This window comes from Haliotis asinina, chromosome 4, assembly GCF_037392515.1.
Source record: "Haliotis asinina isolate JCU_RB_2024 chromosome 4, JCU_Hal_asi_v2, whole genome shotgun sequence".
NCBI classification, from domain to species: Eukaryota; Metazoa; Mollusca; class Gastropoda; order Lepetellida; family Haliotidae; genus Haliotis; species Haliotis asinina.
Window position 1 is genome coordinate 74,989,943 of NC_090283.1, and position 17,646 is coordinate 75,007,588.

Below are 17,646 nucleotides of genomic sequence, written 5' to 3' on the forward strand. Positions count from 1 at the left end.
CGCGAATGCTTTAACCGCTAGGCTACCCCACTGTCCCTGAAACTAGAATGCTTTTCAGAGCGATGTGAGTCAATGATGCTGTTTTTTTGCTCCCTGGTAATTGGGCAGATCTTAATGTTACTGCATCAGTGCCCAATGAGCAAATTGCTTGATTGGTCCTGCTGTTGGATTTAATGATGTCTTTGATGATTGTCTGTTTCATCTGTTTCTGTTTTGCAATTGTTTGTTTGATAAGAAAATACTGAATTAAAGGTGTAAAAGCCTAATGTATCTTTTTGTAAACTCGGGTAATGACAGCATCAATATCAAAATGAAATTTTATCTTGCATTTTCTAAATTTCTTTTCAAAGTTAATTATGGTTGAAAACATGGCTGCGTATTACAACAGGTGGCTTTCCTGACAATTTAGTTCCTTGATCAAATCAGTTCTTGTTGGCCTTAATGTGAGTCAAGGTGACAAATTGAGTGATGCTTCCATGACTTGACTGGTCCTTCTAGAGGACCAGTATGGCACCATTAGTGCCAAACCATTCTTTCTGGCACTGTAGAACTCCAAGTAGCTGTCACCACACGGGAATGGTTACTTTTCTTTCTTCTAACACTGGAGAGGTCCAAGTAGAAGCAGTTACTTTATTTCCTCTGGCATGGAGAGCACTAAGTAGATGTCAACACACAGGAACTGCCACTTGGAGTGGACTGGAATTACAACGTCGTGAAGGGGGAGCTGGACATGATGAATGCTTGACCAGAATTTTTGCATCAATTGTGTCTATGTGGTCTATCCCTGTCATTGCAGGAGACAATGATGAACCTAGAAATGGGTAATTGAAGATACATGTTATGGGACTTGGGTATTACCTAGTTAACAATATCTTGTCTGTAATCGACTACCTGTGCATGGTCAGATGGAATGCTCATCACATCCATGCTTCAGTCCAGCCTGGTGAGTGATCACACCCAACCTGCTAGTGACATCTGAAATCAATAAATGGTGAAAGATGAGTCGCAAGAGATCCGCATGCTTTTCTTGCGTGAATCAATTGTTTTTGCGCATCTGGTGTTATCTATGTCATTTGAATTAACTCTGTTTGTTAGTATAGATGATTTCACTCAAGGGATATCTCTGAACATATAAGAATATATATGTACAATTGTTTATATCACACTGGAGGTCATTTTTATCCCCCCGGCATGTAATGTGGGGGATTTAGTTGACGCCTCGTCTGTCTGCCCATCCGTCCATAATCATTTTGTTTCCTGAGCATAACTCAGAAACCGTTCAATATTTTAAGACCAAACTTGATAGATATAATAATCTCAACCTATAGTTGTGCCTTTTGCTATTTACAGAGTTTTGGCATTTTTATTTTTTTTGTTTTTCCATGGAACATTTTGGTGTTAGTCTAATGGTGGGGAGGGCTTCTTTTCCGGAGCAGAACTGAAACACCGTTCAATATTTTTCTGCAAGTTTTGAGATTTACTATTTTCTCGGTTTCCATGGAAACATTTTGGACATAGTCTCAAAAGTGAGAGGTGTTTTTCGTTTCCGGAGCAGAATTCAAAAAACTTTCTAAATTTTTCTGCAAAATCTGGTAGATATATCAGTCAGAACCTGAAGTGGTGCCTTATGCTATTTATAAATTTTGAGATTTACTATTTTCTTGGTTTCCATGGAAGCGTTTTGGACATCTCAAAAGTGAGATGTGTGTTTCATTTCCGGAGCAGAACTCAAAAACTGTTCATTATTTTTCTGCAAAACTTGATAGATAAAAACTCAGGACCTGAAGTGGTGCCTTTTGCTATTTACAGATTTTTGTGATTCATTATTTTCCCGGTTTCCATGGAAACGTTTTTCGAACATAGTCTCAAAAGTGAGAGGTGTGTTTCATTTCCGGAGAAGAACTCAAAAATTGTTCAATATTTTTCTGCAAAACTTGGTGGATATATCAATCAGAACCTGAAGTGGTGCCTTATGCTATTTGAGATTTACTATTTTCTAGGTTTCCATGGAAGCGCTTCGGACATAGTCTCAAAAGTGAGATGTGTGTTTCGTTTCCAGAGCACAACTCAAAAACTGTTCAATATTTTTTCTGCAAAACTTGGTAGATATATGTGGCAGACCCCAATGTGGTGCCCTTTGCTATTTACAGATTTTTGTGATTTATAATTTTCTGGGTTTCCATGGAAACGTTTCGGACATAGCCTCAAAAAGGAGGATGGACTTCGTTTCCTGAGCACAACTCAAAAACTTCTGCATATCTTTCTGCAAAACTTGGCAGATATGTAGGGGAGACCCTAAAGTGGTGCCTTTTGCCATTTACAGATTTCTGTGATTGATCATTTTCCCAATTTCTATGGAAACGACTCTGACTTAGTCTCAAAATGGAGGGATGGACTGAACTCAAAAACTATTCAATATCTTACAGCAAATCTTGACAGATATTTGAAGCAGACCCCAAACTGGTGCCTTTTGCTATTTACAATGTTTTGGCATTTTTATTTTTCCTGGTTTCCATGGAAACAATTCTGACTTAGTCTCAAAATAGAGGGATAGTCTTCATTTCCAGAGCACAACTCAAAAACCATTTGATATCTTTCAACAGATTTTGGCAGATATATGAGACAGATCTTGAAGTGGTGCCTTTTGCTGTTTACAGGTATAAGGCATTTATATTTTTCATGATTTCCATGGAAACGATTCAAACTTAATCTAAGAAAACATCAAGTAACTGTCAGAAACTTTGTCCTTTCAAATATGTGTGGGCCAGGGGGATATGTCATCTTCTGATGACTCTTGTTAAAAGATGTAATTTAGAGGAAAACAACTAGGTACTTTAACTGTTGGCCAAATTGACAGTTCATGTTGTCTAATCCTACAATGCTCCTGAGTTATGAAGTTTAAGGGATATTAGTTGTAGAGATCCAGCATCACTTCACTGTTTGAGCTTCAAAACTTCATACTGCCGACCACTGGTTCTTGATTCATTCAGTAATATGAAACAATTCATGCATAAAATCCATTTTATTTTTATGAATTTTGGTATACTGGCTCTTAAATGTCTGCGTGTACTTTATAACAGAAGGATAAATATGGAAGATCCTGCTTTCTCTTGTGTCATTTTACCCCGAATGTGGAAATGTTGTTCATGCTGTCAGTCTCAGGTTTGCCAGATCTTCAACAGTCAAGAGGCCAACGCATTATCTCCAGAATATTATTGATTGCTGTTTAAAATATTATGCATCATCAGCAACACAGAATTGGGAATTGTTTATGTATTAGTGTAAACTTCAAGGATTGGCTTTTGGAGTAGCTGAATTATTTGTGTTTACTTGTAATACAGACAGCAATCAATATTAAAATGGACTATGTCCGTCCATGCATATTCGTCTTTTCCGGAGCAGAACTTTATATCTGTTCTCTATTTCTCCACTAGACTTGGCACATAGATAGATCTGGTCATGTACTGATGCCTTTTGGTAGTATTTTGATATCTGAATAAAGTATTTTTTGTGTTTTTTGTGTTTCCATGGCAACAAATTTGACTTTGACTGAATTTGGTTGGTGCTAGTGTCCGTTTCTGGAGCAGAACTTAAAAAACTTTAGATACATTCCTTTATAGACACCAAAACATTTGACATAATCATAACTAGTAGACATATTCATGAAGAGTATTTTGCCATTTCGGGGGATATTTTTGTCTTCTTGTTTCCCTTGCCATGTTACTGCAGGAATATTTGTAAGTATGCCGAAGACCATACTCTCATCAAGGAAAGCATTAATGCAGCACTGGACTGTGTAAGTACTTGGGGATTCCAAGAGTGCTTTATGATGTTCTTGGAAACACGATTACTTTAGGGAATCTTTTCCTGATCCTGTTCAGCCAAAATAACCTCAAGAGGTTAAAACAGTTGCTACGAAATATGCTCTTGATGGTGCTGCCTGGCCAAGGGTGATTTTGTTGCTTGCACTTTGCCAAATTGTGTGAATGGCAAGTTATGTGGGTTTTTAGGTCATGGTCACCTGGTCATAAACTCACCTTGCAGAAATCAGAGCACTTGCACAAGTTGATATACCCACTAAAATGCAGGAACTAGTGGTAGTGGTTGGGTAGCTTGTGGTTAAAGCTTTCACTTGTCGTACTGAAGACCTGGGTTTGATCCCCTACATAAGTACAATGTGTGAAGTCCATTTGTGGATTTCCCCCACTGTGATGTTGCTGGAATATTGCTAATAGCTGGCTAAAACTATGTTGACTCATTCATTCCATTGCCCATATGAGTATGGCACATGAAGGTCAATCCTAGTGTCTTCTGCAGAGATATTACTTGAAAATTGCTACAAGCGGCAGAAATTCAAACTCGTTCAGTCATTCAGAGCCTTTTCAATGTCTTCCAAAATTGTTCAATTCCTCTCCAAATTTTATAATCGCCTGTTCCAGAGCTGTTGAAAATCACTGAAATGCTGGTTCAGAAACCATGGCAGTCTAACATCGCTTTATGAGAAGAAAATTGGTTAAGGTACTTTCTAAAAGAATCTTAATCTTTTATCTCTGGTCCCAATAGTCTGTTTGAAGTTCCTTTTACGTGGCTTTGAGATATGAATTTGTTGTGAGGTGAAACTGGCCTTAAGAGCTACCATGTTGTTCGTCTGGGTGGTGTGGGTGGGGGTGGATGAGGTTTGAAATGTTTTGGATAAGATTTTTGTCTCATTTGATTTCTACACTTTGGTTTTTTATTGAATTGTTCGGATATTATTTATGAATCACTCAGATGTCTGAATCAGGACCTTGGTGGTCGACTACATGTGCATAGCATAGCATAACATAACATAACATAAATTACATTGGCTTGAAAAAGTCTTTGATTGATGACTGTTGGTGGGCGAGTTATTATTTGCTGCTTGAAATTTTAGTAACAGTTCCAGATTTGTGATGTCGCCGGCACTTTCGAAGTGATAAATCAAATCTTCGATGTGAGATCTCACCTGGTGTGAAGTCAATGTTTGCCGTATGATTCCTGCATCCATGGGTTGGATGTGTGCAGTTGTGTTCGGTGGCAAGAAATGGACAGTAACATTAGTCAGTTTATGATTCTTGCAGTTGTGACTTGCTGCATTGTCAAGAAGCAATAACACCCGCCTTCCACGTGATCTCATCTGTCCGTCAAAAAACAGCAGCCAATCACGAAAGAGATCTGCTGTCATCTGCATAACGGCTGACACCCCTAGTCGTCATTATTTATGCTTACCCAATCAACAATTCAACTCAGTGTCAAATTTTAATTGTTTCTTCTCTAATGAACCTACATGCCCGGTGATTAATACAAGTCTTCAATAAACAATAAATCAACTAGCCAGACACACAATGAATTAGCAAGCAGCAGACATGATAGACTTCATGTTTTGATATCACGCCGACAACAAAGGTTAAAGCAGTGATCACTGTTAATAAGCGGTAAACATCCGACATTTTGCAGAGTCAGCTTTGGTGTTTGGATATACGAGGCAAATTTGTACACATTTTGATATTTCGTTAGCAAAATTAACCATTCGGATAAGGAAACCGAACATTTGGATATACGAGGTAAATTGTCACTAGAAAAATTTGTTTTTTGTGAAATATGTTCGGGAACCGAGGTATTCAGATATCTGAAGTTCGGATATACGATGTCTGACTGTATTCAGTTTCACTTCTGACAGAAATGTCCATGTCAAAATTCTTCCACCATTCCATAGAAAACATGCTCGAAATTATATATAAGGACTTTGAGTCGATTTGGTCATGTGTAGAGTTGGTGATGGGCTGATGATTGATTGTAGATGGGAATTTATTGTAATGACTGTATTTGTCCATTATCAATTATTGAAAAATACATCATTTAATACTTCATGTTTTTGGTCAACCATCCATAAAATCTGTAGAAAATTGAACATTAGCTCATCATTATGCAACTGATAGAACTGTTTTAATTTAAATGATGACAAAAGAGGATATGCTGACATTTTGTTTTAGGCACGCTTACTTGTATTGTAGTGCAGTAATCTTGAATGGAATGATACACCCAATGTCATATCACGTATCAATGATTTTAAACCAGAATTGATTGATTGTAATAACTGTAGATCATCATAATTGATTATGGAGAATATATCTATTAATACTTAATGTTTATTTTACATGACCAGCCAATCAGAAAGCCGAAATAGAAGGGCCATTATCTTGGAGGCTTCATTAAGCCTCATTTAACCTTATGTTAAAGAGGAAGTGTTCACAGTCTGGTGCAGCATTACGGTGTCAGTCCAACCTTTATGATGGATGCAGTGGTAGATGTTAGACATTGTCTAGTATTAATTAGACTCCGCATCAAATCATAGATTGATGTACATCGCAAAATGCCCCTTTCTCAACAGGTAGTTGCATGTTTAATGGCTTGAATCACACTTGGTTTGACTGTAGATTAGCTAAATCTGTCTGGCAGATAGGTTGTTGTCCATCAGTTGTCAGCAACAGGTCAGACTGTCATAGTGACCAGATCTGGTCTTCATTGAAAGACTGAAATAACACCAGTAGGTGAGTGAGGTTGGTTTGATGCCGCTTTTTGCAGTATTCCTGAAATGTCATGATGAGGGATACCAGAATTGACTTCACACATTGTACACCTGTGGGGAATCAAACCTGGGTCTTCAGCATGATGAGCAAACACTTTCACCACTGTGCTACCCAACACCTGAAGTTTTGGTCTTAGTCTAATGGCGGAAAGGCCTTCATTTCCAGAGAACAACTCGAACAAATTTCATATCTTTCAACAGATCTTGGCAGATATATGAGACAGATCTTGAAGTGGTGCCTTTTGCTGTTTACAGATATACAGCATTTATATTTTTCATGATTTCCATGGAAACGATTCAAATTTAATCTGAAAAAAAAACATCAAGTAACTGTCAGATGATTTGTCCTTTCAAATATGTGTGGGCCAGGGGGATATGTCATCTTGTTCCAAGAGTGACTTATTCAGGTTGTTGCAGTATTCCATCTATATCATGATGGAGGACACCAGAAATAGAAAAAATAAATACAAATACAAAGAAGGAACTTTGTCTCATACTATATGACTGAAATAAAACCGATGTGATTTTAGCTCACTCACACATTGTTGGATCTAAGAACATTGTCAGCTCTTCATACCCTTAGTCTGTGCCATGTTCCACAAAGAGGTCATAGACGTGGGTTAGAATTGACCTTCACCAACCCATGCTTGTCATATAAGGTGACTTGGTTGGCACATGTCATTGTACCCCAGTTGCCTAGATTGATGCCCATGTTGTTGATCACTGGATTGCCTGGTCTAAGTACGTTTGAATATGTACAGGTCTTCATCATTCATATGGAATATTGCAGGGTGCGTAAACAACTAAAACCCTGAAAAACCTACCTCTCAAGGATGAACTCTAATGATTTTGTAGACAAGGCATCAGATCTTATAAAAAATATGCATGTTTTGAATCTGTTTGAAGGACTGAAATATTTTATGACTGCTTGAGAGGTAGTCTTGGTCTAAAGTTGTGAGTTAGTGCCAGTTAAGGTCATATAGCCTTCCGGTTGAGGCGTTTGCTCATTACACTGATGCCTTGGGTTTTATTCCCATATGGAGACAGTGTGTGAAGCATTTCAAGTGCTTGTCGCTGTGTATTGTTGGAATGAGGAGTAAGTAGATTTAGCTCTTAGATTGTGTTAATGTCTAGGGCCTGCCAAGTCCATCTCTCTCGTTCACTGACTCCCCCACAGATGCAATGCAAGGATGATAGCGTAGCCAAGAGGTTAAGGTGTTTGCTTGTCATTCCAAACAGCAGGGCTCGATTCTTGACATGGGTTTTATGAGAAATCCATTTCTGGATTCCCCACTCCTATGATTCTACTGGAATATTCCTGAAAGTGATGTCATAACCATGTTTCTTGCAGACTCTATATACAACAGTGTTGAATTGCATCACTGTGTATCGTTCATGTACACTTTCCATTTGTTGGATAATTTACTTCAAATACTCTATATTCCTTCATAAAAATACTCCCTGCTTTAACAAGTGTTTTCCAGGTTTGTATAAATAACTTTTTTTCACCCCATGGGCAAAATGATTAAAGTTAATCCTTGTGTGAAAGTCTGACGCCACTGCCGGGGGTTTCGCCCTATTAAAATTCAATTTCCCAATTATCTAGCTCAACTGCGTACCAGTGTTCAATGAAATGGAAGGAAAGGAATATTCAAGTGTATAAATCATCATGATGAAATGATGACACAGAGGCAGAGGAAGTTTAGGTGAAATAATGTAGAGCTAATGTTGGTTGCTTTGTTGCAGATTTGAAGCGAGAGGCCAGTATTTGTCATATGTTGAAGCATCCCCACATAGTGGAGCTACTAGAGACGTACAGCTCCGAAGGCATGCTGTATATGGTCTTCGAATAGTGAGTACAATTTGTTATCACATATGATAAAAACTCTCATACTCACCCTTAATGCATGTAGTGAGGCTGCTCAGCAAAATATGGTCCAAAATGTGGTTACACCAAACTTGGCACAAATGTTCTCTAATATGCGTAGCGATCATTTTAAGATAAGGAGGCATTAGAAATAATTATTCTTCTGCGCATGCACAATATTTGAATAATATACTGAACAGCAAAAGAAATGCAAGTTTCAGAAAAATGAAATCTCATACAATTAAGCGTTCATGATTGACTTCTATTTAAGAACTTGACAAAAAGTTGCATTTCTTTTACTGTTCAGTATACAAGGACCAATTTCATTTTTTATGTGTTTTGGAAAACAAGGGTTCAATGAAGAAACAAATAAGTAATAAAGAATCGAATCGCTTCATTTTTTTTTTAAATTTTTTTTTTTTAAATGCAAATTGTCACGGGGCAAGTGTCTTAAAAAAGTAGCTTGTCCTGACTAATAATGTAATTGTGAAAGAATAAATCAACATGGTACTTGATGTTAATGTGTAGTGAACTGTTCATTTAGAAGTTTTAAATAGCAAATTATCATTGTGAAATTTAATAGCTACATTTTGAGCAGATATGAAATGAAACCCAAGTGTATTTGCAGTTTGAAACCATAAACGGAAATTATCTAGTAGCCCATGGAATAGGCAAGACATGTACGTTCATGTGATCCCTTGTTTTTTTCCCCTCAGTATATGTGGTCTCCATGTGTTTGTCTAATTGTATGGTCAAGAAATTGGTCAATATTAAATTTTATTACTACCCAGGATATAAATGTTGTCTATACATAGGTCAAGTAGTGTGATCAAGAGTCTGGTGAAGAATGATTTCCTCCAATGATGAGACAAATGGTACAATGTGACCAAGACAACATAAGTGATCTTCTTAAATGTGACTGATCAACACTTATTTTTATGTAATAAATAAACTGCTTGAAAGATGCCGCAATACAGAATTCTTTACAGGGGTATTAAGTTCAAGATGTACAATTCTTCAAGATGTACACTGTATTAAATTTGACTGACATGAATGGAATTGTACAATTTTGCCACTATATGCAAAGCAGACCAATAAATTGCAGTCTAGCTCGAAAACTGATAAATGTAACATACTCAGTGATCATAATCACAACATCATACCAACTCTGTGAGGTTTTTGCATTTTGCAGAATATGTTTCCTTAAAATAAATATGTTGTTCAACAAACTATCATTAAAATATTGACACAGTTCATTATTTGTTACGAGGGAGGAGTGCAGAGAAAGGGACAGCCAGGTGTGCGAGAAAGCATGGAGACAGCACAGCACAGATTAATGAATAAATAACTTTCTCGGCACTTGTGAACATGCTTCTCGACACCTGGCTGTGCCTTTCTCGGCACTCCTCCCTCATAATAAACAGTGAACTGTGTCAGTATTTTAATGATATTTTGTTAAACAACTTTTCTATTATTAGGACAAAAATTCTGCAAAAACCTCACAGAGTTGTTACGATGTTTTGATTATGATCAGTGTTTCATTGAGTGTTACGTTTATTAGTTTTGGAGTTAGATTGCAATTTATTGGTCTGCTTTGTATTTATGTTGCTATGTTAAGGATAGATCAGTCTGATGGTACTTGTGATCTCTCGGCCTAGGACGAATGCAAATACAATGACTTGATTTGATGTAAAGATTCAGGATGGCGAAGTGAAGCCTCTAGATAGTGTTGTAATATTTGGCATGATAGCAAAACTTGATTATCTTAAATTAATTTGGTTGTGGAGGCTTTGCTAGCATAATTTGTGGCATGGTTTGCTAAAGTGTTGATGAATGAACACGACTGCTTTGACAGATGATTTGATTGGATATATTTAAAGCTATGTATCATATGAAGCGTCTGTCTGGTCAAAGACATCCCAAGACAGGAGCAATAATTCACCACTACCATCTTAACTCATAAATAGAAGTGTAGTTATGATACCCACTGAAGAATTCATGTCAATATTTGTTTGTATTTATAGAAATATGATTGTAAAAATCAATGTTTTATGTGTATTCGAGCAAAATGATTGTTGCAAAGACTGTACACCAGTGTTTTTTTTTTCCCACCAGTTTTGATATTTTTTATCTATGAAGTGAAAAAATATATCAGAGTCATTTGTGAAAAATGTGGTTATGATGACTTTACAGATTGTATATTTCAGCATTTATGCAAACCTGCAATGGACAAGAATGAAATCAGTAACATATTTTATTTAAATAATACCAGACAAGGTCTGTCCATTCTGTTATCAGCTTGTCAGATATTTTCTTTATTTATGGAAAACACAAATGGCTTGGAAGCCAATCAGAGATCATGGAAACACATGAAACATACATAACGTACAGAACACTGAATGCTGTATCTGTGGGCACACTAAGAGCAGAGTTTGGATTAAGGGTACCAGTATGTATAGTTTACAACGAAGAGGACTTCTGAATACGTTTCAGTTGTATTTTTTGTGATGCTTACAAACAATGATAACCATTGATGTTTTGGTTGCCATTGGTAATCATTATTCTTTTCTGAAACAGATGCCATGATGTTTTAGTTTGTTTTTTGTTTTACAGTTTTCTTGTTAACATGGTGTGATAGACACATTTTACGTAACTGTATATTGGCTGGTGTTTACCAGAATGTGTTTTGCCATCCTGAAGTTGATTCTGTTCCTTATGCTATGGTTTTGAAACCCCAATCCCTGATAATGACTCTCTATCTGTTGGGACCTTTGAAGATCTGCTCTAGAATTGGGTCTTTATGAACCCATGCTTGTCTTAAGAAGCAACTAATGGATTTGGGTGGTCAGACTTGCTGACTTGGTTGACACATGTCATCAGTTCCCATTTGTGTAGATTGATGCCCATGGTGTTGATCTCTGGATTGTCCAGTCCAAAGTCAATTACTTACAGACCGCCACCATATAGCTGGAATATTGCTGAGTGCAGTTTAAAACTGAACTCAGTCACATGATTTGCTGGAGCTATACCTGCAGTCAATGTCATCACTTTGAGCTTTCCCCGAACATAAATTAATATGTAGCATTATCCGTCTCACTCACTTGATGTTTGTTGAAACGTTCCAACAAACAGCTGGTTGGCTGGTTTGTATCTTACACTACATTAGTCCATGTTATAACTGAAATAACATCCGGCTGCCCAGATGCAAAACCTGGAATAATATATTGGCTTAACATAGCTCAGTCCACTTATATCTTTCACAGCTTTTGTCAATTTGATATTCATTTCAAATCATTTAAAATTTCAAATATGTTTGTTTTTATGGGCATTTAATTACTGTAATGTTATAAAGTTTAGTATTTCTACAGATATGTAGATGTGCATTATTTTGGACACATCTGTGTTGCTGGACATCCAGAGACATGACCCGATTTTGGCGTTAATGTCCTACTGTTATAGTACTGACTCCCAAGTAGATCAGTCCAGTATGTAGTACACTTGATGCCAAGGAACATATTTTTGTCATTTTTTGGTTGGACACAACTGGGGTTTGAACTTTCAGGGCTGCCTGCTTAGCCACCAGACCATGGAGAAGGCCCACTATATAAGGAATTGGGACAGAACCATATCAGGGTAAAATAAGTTGTGTGTGCAAAGGACAAGTGATGTTGATCTCAATCTTTCGTTCAACTGTTCCTGTTTGGCGCATTCAGTTACTGTCATGATTCTCTTGCCTGTTCTGGTGGACAGCTCAACACTAGGGTTCTTTGAACTTCTCATTAGCTTCTACAGTATACTCATCATTCAAATGACACTTCTTGTTTCTATTCCAGGCTTGTAACCCCTTGCTGTGTAATTCTTGAACAGCATTGACTTGAAAGCTTAGTCATTATAGGCGTAAACATTCCCACTGGATTATGGTTGCCTATTTCTGCGGGGTACCACAGACACACACAGCAAATATGGAATGTGGTATGCCCTTCCTTGTGGAGTTATCTCCCCTTAATCCCATGAGGTAATAGAGTGCGCCCTTTTTGGCTGCCCTGGACGTTTAAGGAAGTTGGAAAAGAATACACTGTGATTCACTTTCTCTTCGGACTATTTGCGTTTATCAAGATCATCTCTTGTTGGTGCTACTGTTGCATTAACTTTAATCGTTCCTGAATGACCGAATAGTAGATGACCACTTGACCACAATTTGTTATGATAAGAACAAATGGATGACAAGTAATGTATTCTAACAATAACAAATTGATGAGGAAAATGGTTTGCAAGATGCTGTGTACAATGTATTGTGATTCACAATTTATGGATGAGGATGTTTTTGTTTTTTCGGTGCTTTACACAATGCAATATGACAACAATTAAATGACACAAATGTTTCATATGAAGCTCTAGGCACTGTACTATGACGTCATTTACTTTGGGGAAAAAAATACTTAATAAACAAAGAAGAATGGGCTTAAGTTCTTAGGGCTACAAACTTTTGGAGTATAGCTAGCTTGTCTGTGGTTTTAGTCTTATTTGGATGAAGTCTGTGTTTGAAAACATTCCAGCTAAAGAAACTGAATGTTTACAGGTGACGTATGAGCATCGTCTCGTCATTGATCAGTAGCAATATTTCTGGGTTTGTGTATAAATAACAGGTGCCCTTGAGTAGCCTGGTGCTGACTGGTCCATAATCCAAGATTGTTATTCCAGAATAGTTAGTGATGCAGGATGGTTGACCATTCATCATCATCATCATAATCATCATCATCATCGTCGTCGTCGTCATCGCCATCGCCATCATGTATTATATTTTTACCATTTATAGTATCAGTTCACATGCGGCATATTTTGTTGTCAATCACTGCATTGCTATGTCCAAATTTGTTGGATTCAATGGTCTCTTTCAGTTTATCACTGTTTGGATGTACACCTTACTCGGAGACCTTTTGCCACCAAAACCAGAGATATTGTCATAATTGGTATAACTTGGTTTATCTATGTCACACATTTCTGAAGCTGCTGCAGATATTGCTGAAGTTTCTGTTAAGATGTGCCTTGTCATCTATTGATTCCAACCATGTTCCAAAATAGGCCATTGACAGCTTGATGTTCACTGTCTGAATGGTGTCAATGAAATATAACTGACTCCCAGCCGGGGGATACAACTTGGCATACCCTTGAGTGCTGTTTTGCCGTGGATGTATTTTGACAAGATTTTTAAGGTAATCCTTATCGATTGGATTATGTTTTGATTGGACATGATTTTAGGAAGATATTTATTAACTTGGGTTTTTGTCATCATGAAGTGGTTGAAGCAATCCGATTAACTGCCTTTTAAATTTTCTGGTTGAGTGTTTAGAATAGAAAATATTGAAGTTTATTGAGGGCAGTGTTAATATTTACAAATTGTCAAGTATAGAATCGCTGACAATGAGAAGTCATGTGTTGCCTATGCAAACCAAACACATTGGACTATATTTCCTCAAATGTTTTTCTTCCAACATTAAATATCCTATTTTATCATGTATTTTAATATGTCTTACAGGACAATTTTAAAATTTAAATCAAATTTAAGTCCCAACGTTACCTGCAGCACTAGTTTTCTATTGTGAAAATATGACTCATTTCTATATTGTAGTTTATGCCCTGTCCAATATGTGAGAGTAAGAATTTGGTGGTAAAACATTGTAAAAAAGTTGTGTGTTACTGGATGGTTTGATTATAGGTCATGTATTATACAGTTTACTCTCCTGATACAGCAATAATAGTGCTGACTGTGGCATAAAACTACATACACTCACACACATCATGTTGTATGTGTACCAAATATTACTGACCTTTCAGTCATCTGGTTCACACATGGTCAGTTATGTGAACCTATTATATAGCTGTAATAATGCTTACTGTAACATAAAACTACATACACTCGCACACCATGTTGTAGGTGTACCTTATGCTATGCACCATTGGTTTATAGGGTTCAAGCATGAGCACTTTTTATCCACTATGACATTGATAAGACATCATATTGAAACTTCTTGTTAAATTTGGAAATGCAACAATTCAAGTAATCTTGTCATTGTGTTGATTTATTGATTTCAGCTCCTGCTGTTCACATGATGGATGGGCCTTTAACTGTTTATGAAACTACATAGGCGTAACTGAAAAATAGCACAGTCGTTTTTGTCTCTGATTTGATAATCTACTGGGTGTTCTACTTCTGAATATAGCAGATGGCTCATACAGTACTTACTGTCAGTCTTATTTTTTTGATATAGTGGATGTCTTAGTAGGGTCGAGCCAGTATCAGATCACACATGTCAGCAGACCTGTGTAAATCCAATGATTTGAATCTCGCATCTTGCTGTTTTTCCCACTTATATATAGTCTCCGCTGTGTAATTCCCCTTCTTAATACTCACAGGGACTACCTTTGGACATTTTGTTGAAATTTATGCTTTGGAATTGTTCCGTAGCTATTACTAAACTTTGCAGACAACACAAGAATAACGGATTTAGAGGTATATCCCTTCCATTGATTTGCATTTGGAAGACATCAGTAATTTCCATGCATCATGCAAGATTCAATGTTATTCAAGATAAAGAAGTCCTTCCACAAGGTACCAAATGAGTTGCCATTGGCAGCAGGGTACATTGAAAATTATAAAAGAGTGCTTAGCGAGTCAGAAAACGACATTTATGTGTGAGGTAAGATAAGTATATAGTATTCCCAGAAATTATTGAGAATCATGTTGCGTCATGTAACTCATTACGTTTATTAACTTCTGGCGTTTTACTTACATAAACATGTTAAAACATCATCCTTTTACAGTGTCAGTCTTGTTTTAGTACTTTGTTAGACCTCCTCGCTCAGCAATGCATGCCTGAATATGCCTAGGCACACTACCCATCAAAGTTTGTAGGTAATCGTGTGACAGGGTATCCCAATATTGGACCACCTCGGCCTTCGTATCTTCAATATTTCTCAGTCCCTTTTGGTTTATTCTGTCCTTCATGACTCCCCACACATTCTCAATTCGGTTTAGGTCTGGGCTGTAACTGGGCCAGTCTAAAACGTGAACATTTTCGCCCGACAACCACTGTTTTGTGTAGCGCGCAGTGTGTTTTGGGTCATTATCATGCTGGAAAATCCAATCATCTTCATACAATGTTTGTGCTGTCGGAAGAAGGTGACCATTTAGAATGTCAACGTATCTTTCTTTTGTCAAGTTTCCCGTGAAAACACACAATGGCGTCACTCCGCGAGCCGATATGCCACCCCACATGTGAAACTTCGGGGTATGTTTTGGTCGCTGGTAGATAGGTTTGACAGTATCTTTGGTCCAAATTTTCACACAATTAGGGAAAAGCCAAACAGAACTTTCATCGGAAAAGAAAACATTATCCCAATCTTGATTTTCATGAGCCCGACACCAGTTTAAACGTTTTTCCCTTTGTGCATCTTTCATCAACGGCGAGGGAATTCCACGTTTTGTCACCCAATTAAGTCTCTGTAATTCCTGCCTAACTGTTTCATTGCATACCTGAGGACTTCCTCTGCTAATCATTTCATTTCTGATGTTCTCAACACTTTTCAATTTGCCCCTACTCACAATCTGCCCAAGTCTTCGGCGATCCACAACACTGAATTTCCTAGGCCGACCTGCCCCTGCTTTGTGCTCTATCCCGGTTCCTGTTTGAATATTCTTCAAAGTTCTGTATACTGTAGACAGAGGAATACCATTTCTACAAGCTAACACTTTAGCATCAGCCTTACCCCTTTCAAAATCATCTAGAATGAGCTTTCTTTTCTCTCTTGCTGTAAATTCTGCCATGTCAACACAGGAAGCCGTCTGCTCAGACAAGGGAGATAACTCTTGACGTAATGAGCTGCCTTCTAAGCCTTCAAGAGTTGTCTCCATTATTTAGTATGCTTAGTGCATAGTGAAAGCCCTTTTTCCAATCTTAGCATCATTAGAAAAAAAACAAAGATTTTCTCAATAATTTCTGGGAACACTGTATTGGCCTACAGCCTTTGCTTATGTTCAGTGTTAAATTTGGACTTTATCCAAAGTTGTATATTTCATTGCAAATAAAGTGTGTAGTGATGACCAAACTCTTGTAAATCTGTATCGTGACCAGGATGTAAAATACATACAATACATTTTGAGACATGATAGTATTGGCAGCAAATTCTGGAAATACTCTTTGATGGTATTTGTTGTTCCGCTGGTGTTGGGTTAAACCAAGGTCTGGTCAGGTTGTGATCTTTGTGCTGTCTCACTGTGTGGGGAATCCGTGTTTTCTCTTTCAAAATCTTTAAGGGATGGCTTCCAACTCCATTGGAATTGATAAGAATTATAAAAGTACCTCCTCTAAATCTGTTTTCCTCATAGCTGTGTCAAATTCTGCTGCCAAGTATGTTATTTCTGCACACACTTCAGCCTTGACTTCAGTTTACGTACTGATGTTTGTCATAACTAGGAAGATCTTTGTCAATAAGTTCTTCTTGAAGCAAGTATTTGATGTTGTGGATTTAAACAAGTGATTGTTCACAGTATCTAGGAGACACGTAAATACATCCCCTCCTGTTCATTAGGTAAACATGCGTGCAAGCTTTGGCTGCTAATGTCTGTTGTACAGAGTGAGGCTCATGGGTGGCCAAGTGGTTGGTCTGTATGGTACTTACTAGAGGATGGTTTTGGGGAAGGCATTATGGTTCACCGTAAAAGATTGCAACAGTATACTGAGTGCTTCACTCAAATTGGGCTTCACACACTAAGACGTCATAAACTGGCAGTCAAATTGATCATAGGGATAGATCATTCTTGAATATGTAATAATTCTCAATAATCATTAGAAAAGTAACTTTGATCAAATATTCAAAAGTCGTGAGAGAAAGCACTCTTCAGTGGAGAGTGGTGGCACATTTATGTTTGATGTTCTGAAAAAAAGCACTATTGGATCATATTTTAGAAATGGTCCATGAACAAAAGTGTATTGTGTATTGTGTGTGTAGATTAGTACTATTGTGAGGTATTTCTGATGACATAGTTGTCATACTTTTAGTCATAAATAGTCCTATGACATTTCTGGTCATTGAACCTGGACTTCTTGCCAACAAGGTAACTTTCATTTCATGTGTGAAAATTAGAGAATCTTTATGCTTCCAATAAATTCTT

General features: G+C 37.3%; 1 protein-coding gene across 10 annotated transcripts in view; it reads left to right on the forward strand.

The window, feature by feature from the left end:
* LOC137281888 (peripheral plasma membrane protein CASK-like) overlaps positions 1 to 17,646 on the forward strand; it is a 462,595-nt gene that overhangs the window by 141,193 nt on the left and 303,756 nt on the right. For all 10 annotated transcript variants that reach the window (XM_067813583.1, XM_067813580.1, XM_067813585.1 and 7 more), the window contains one exon: positions 8,354 to 8,459. In XM_067813583.1, coding sequence (XP_067669684.1) covers positions 8,354 to 8,459 — 106 coding nt within the window. The remainder of the gene's footprint in view (positions 1 to 8,353; positions 8,460 to 17,646) is intronic.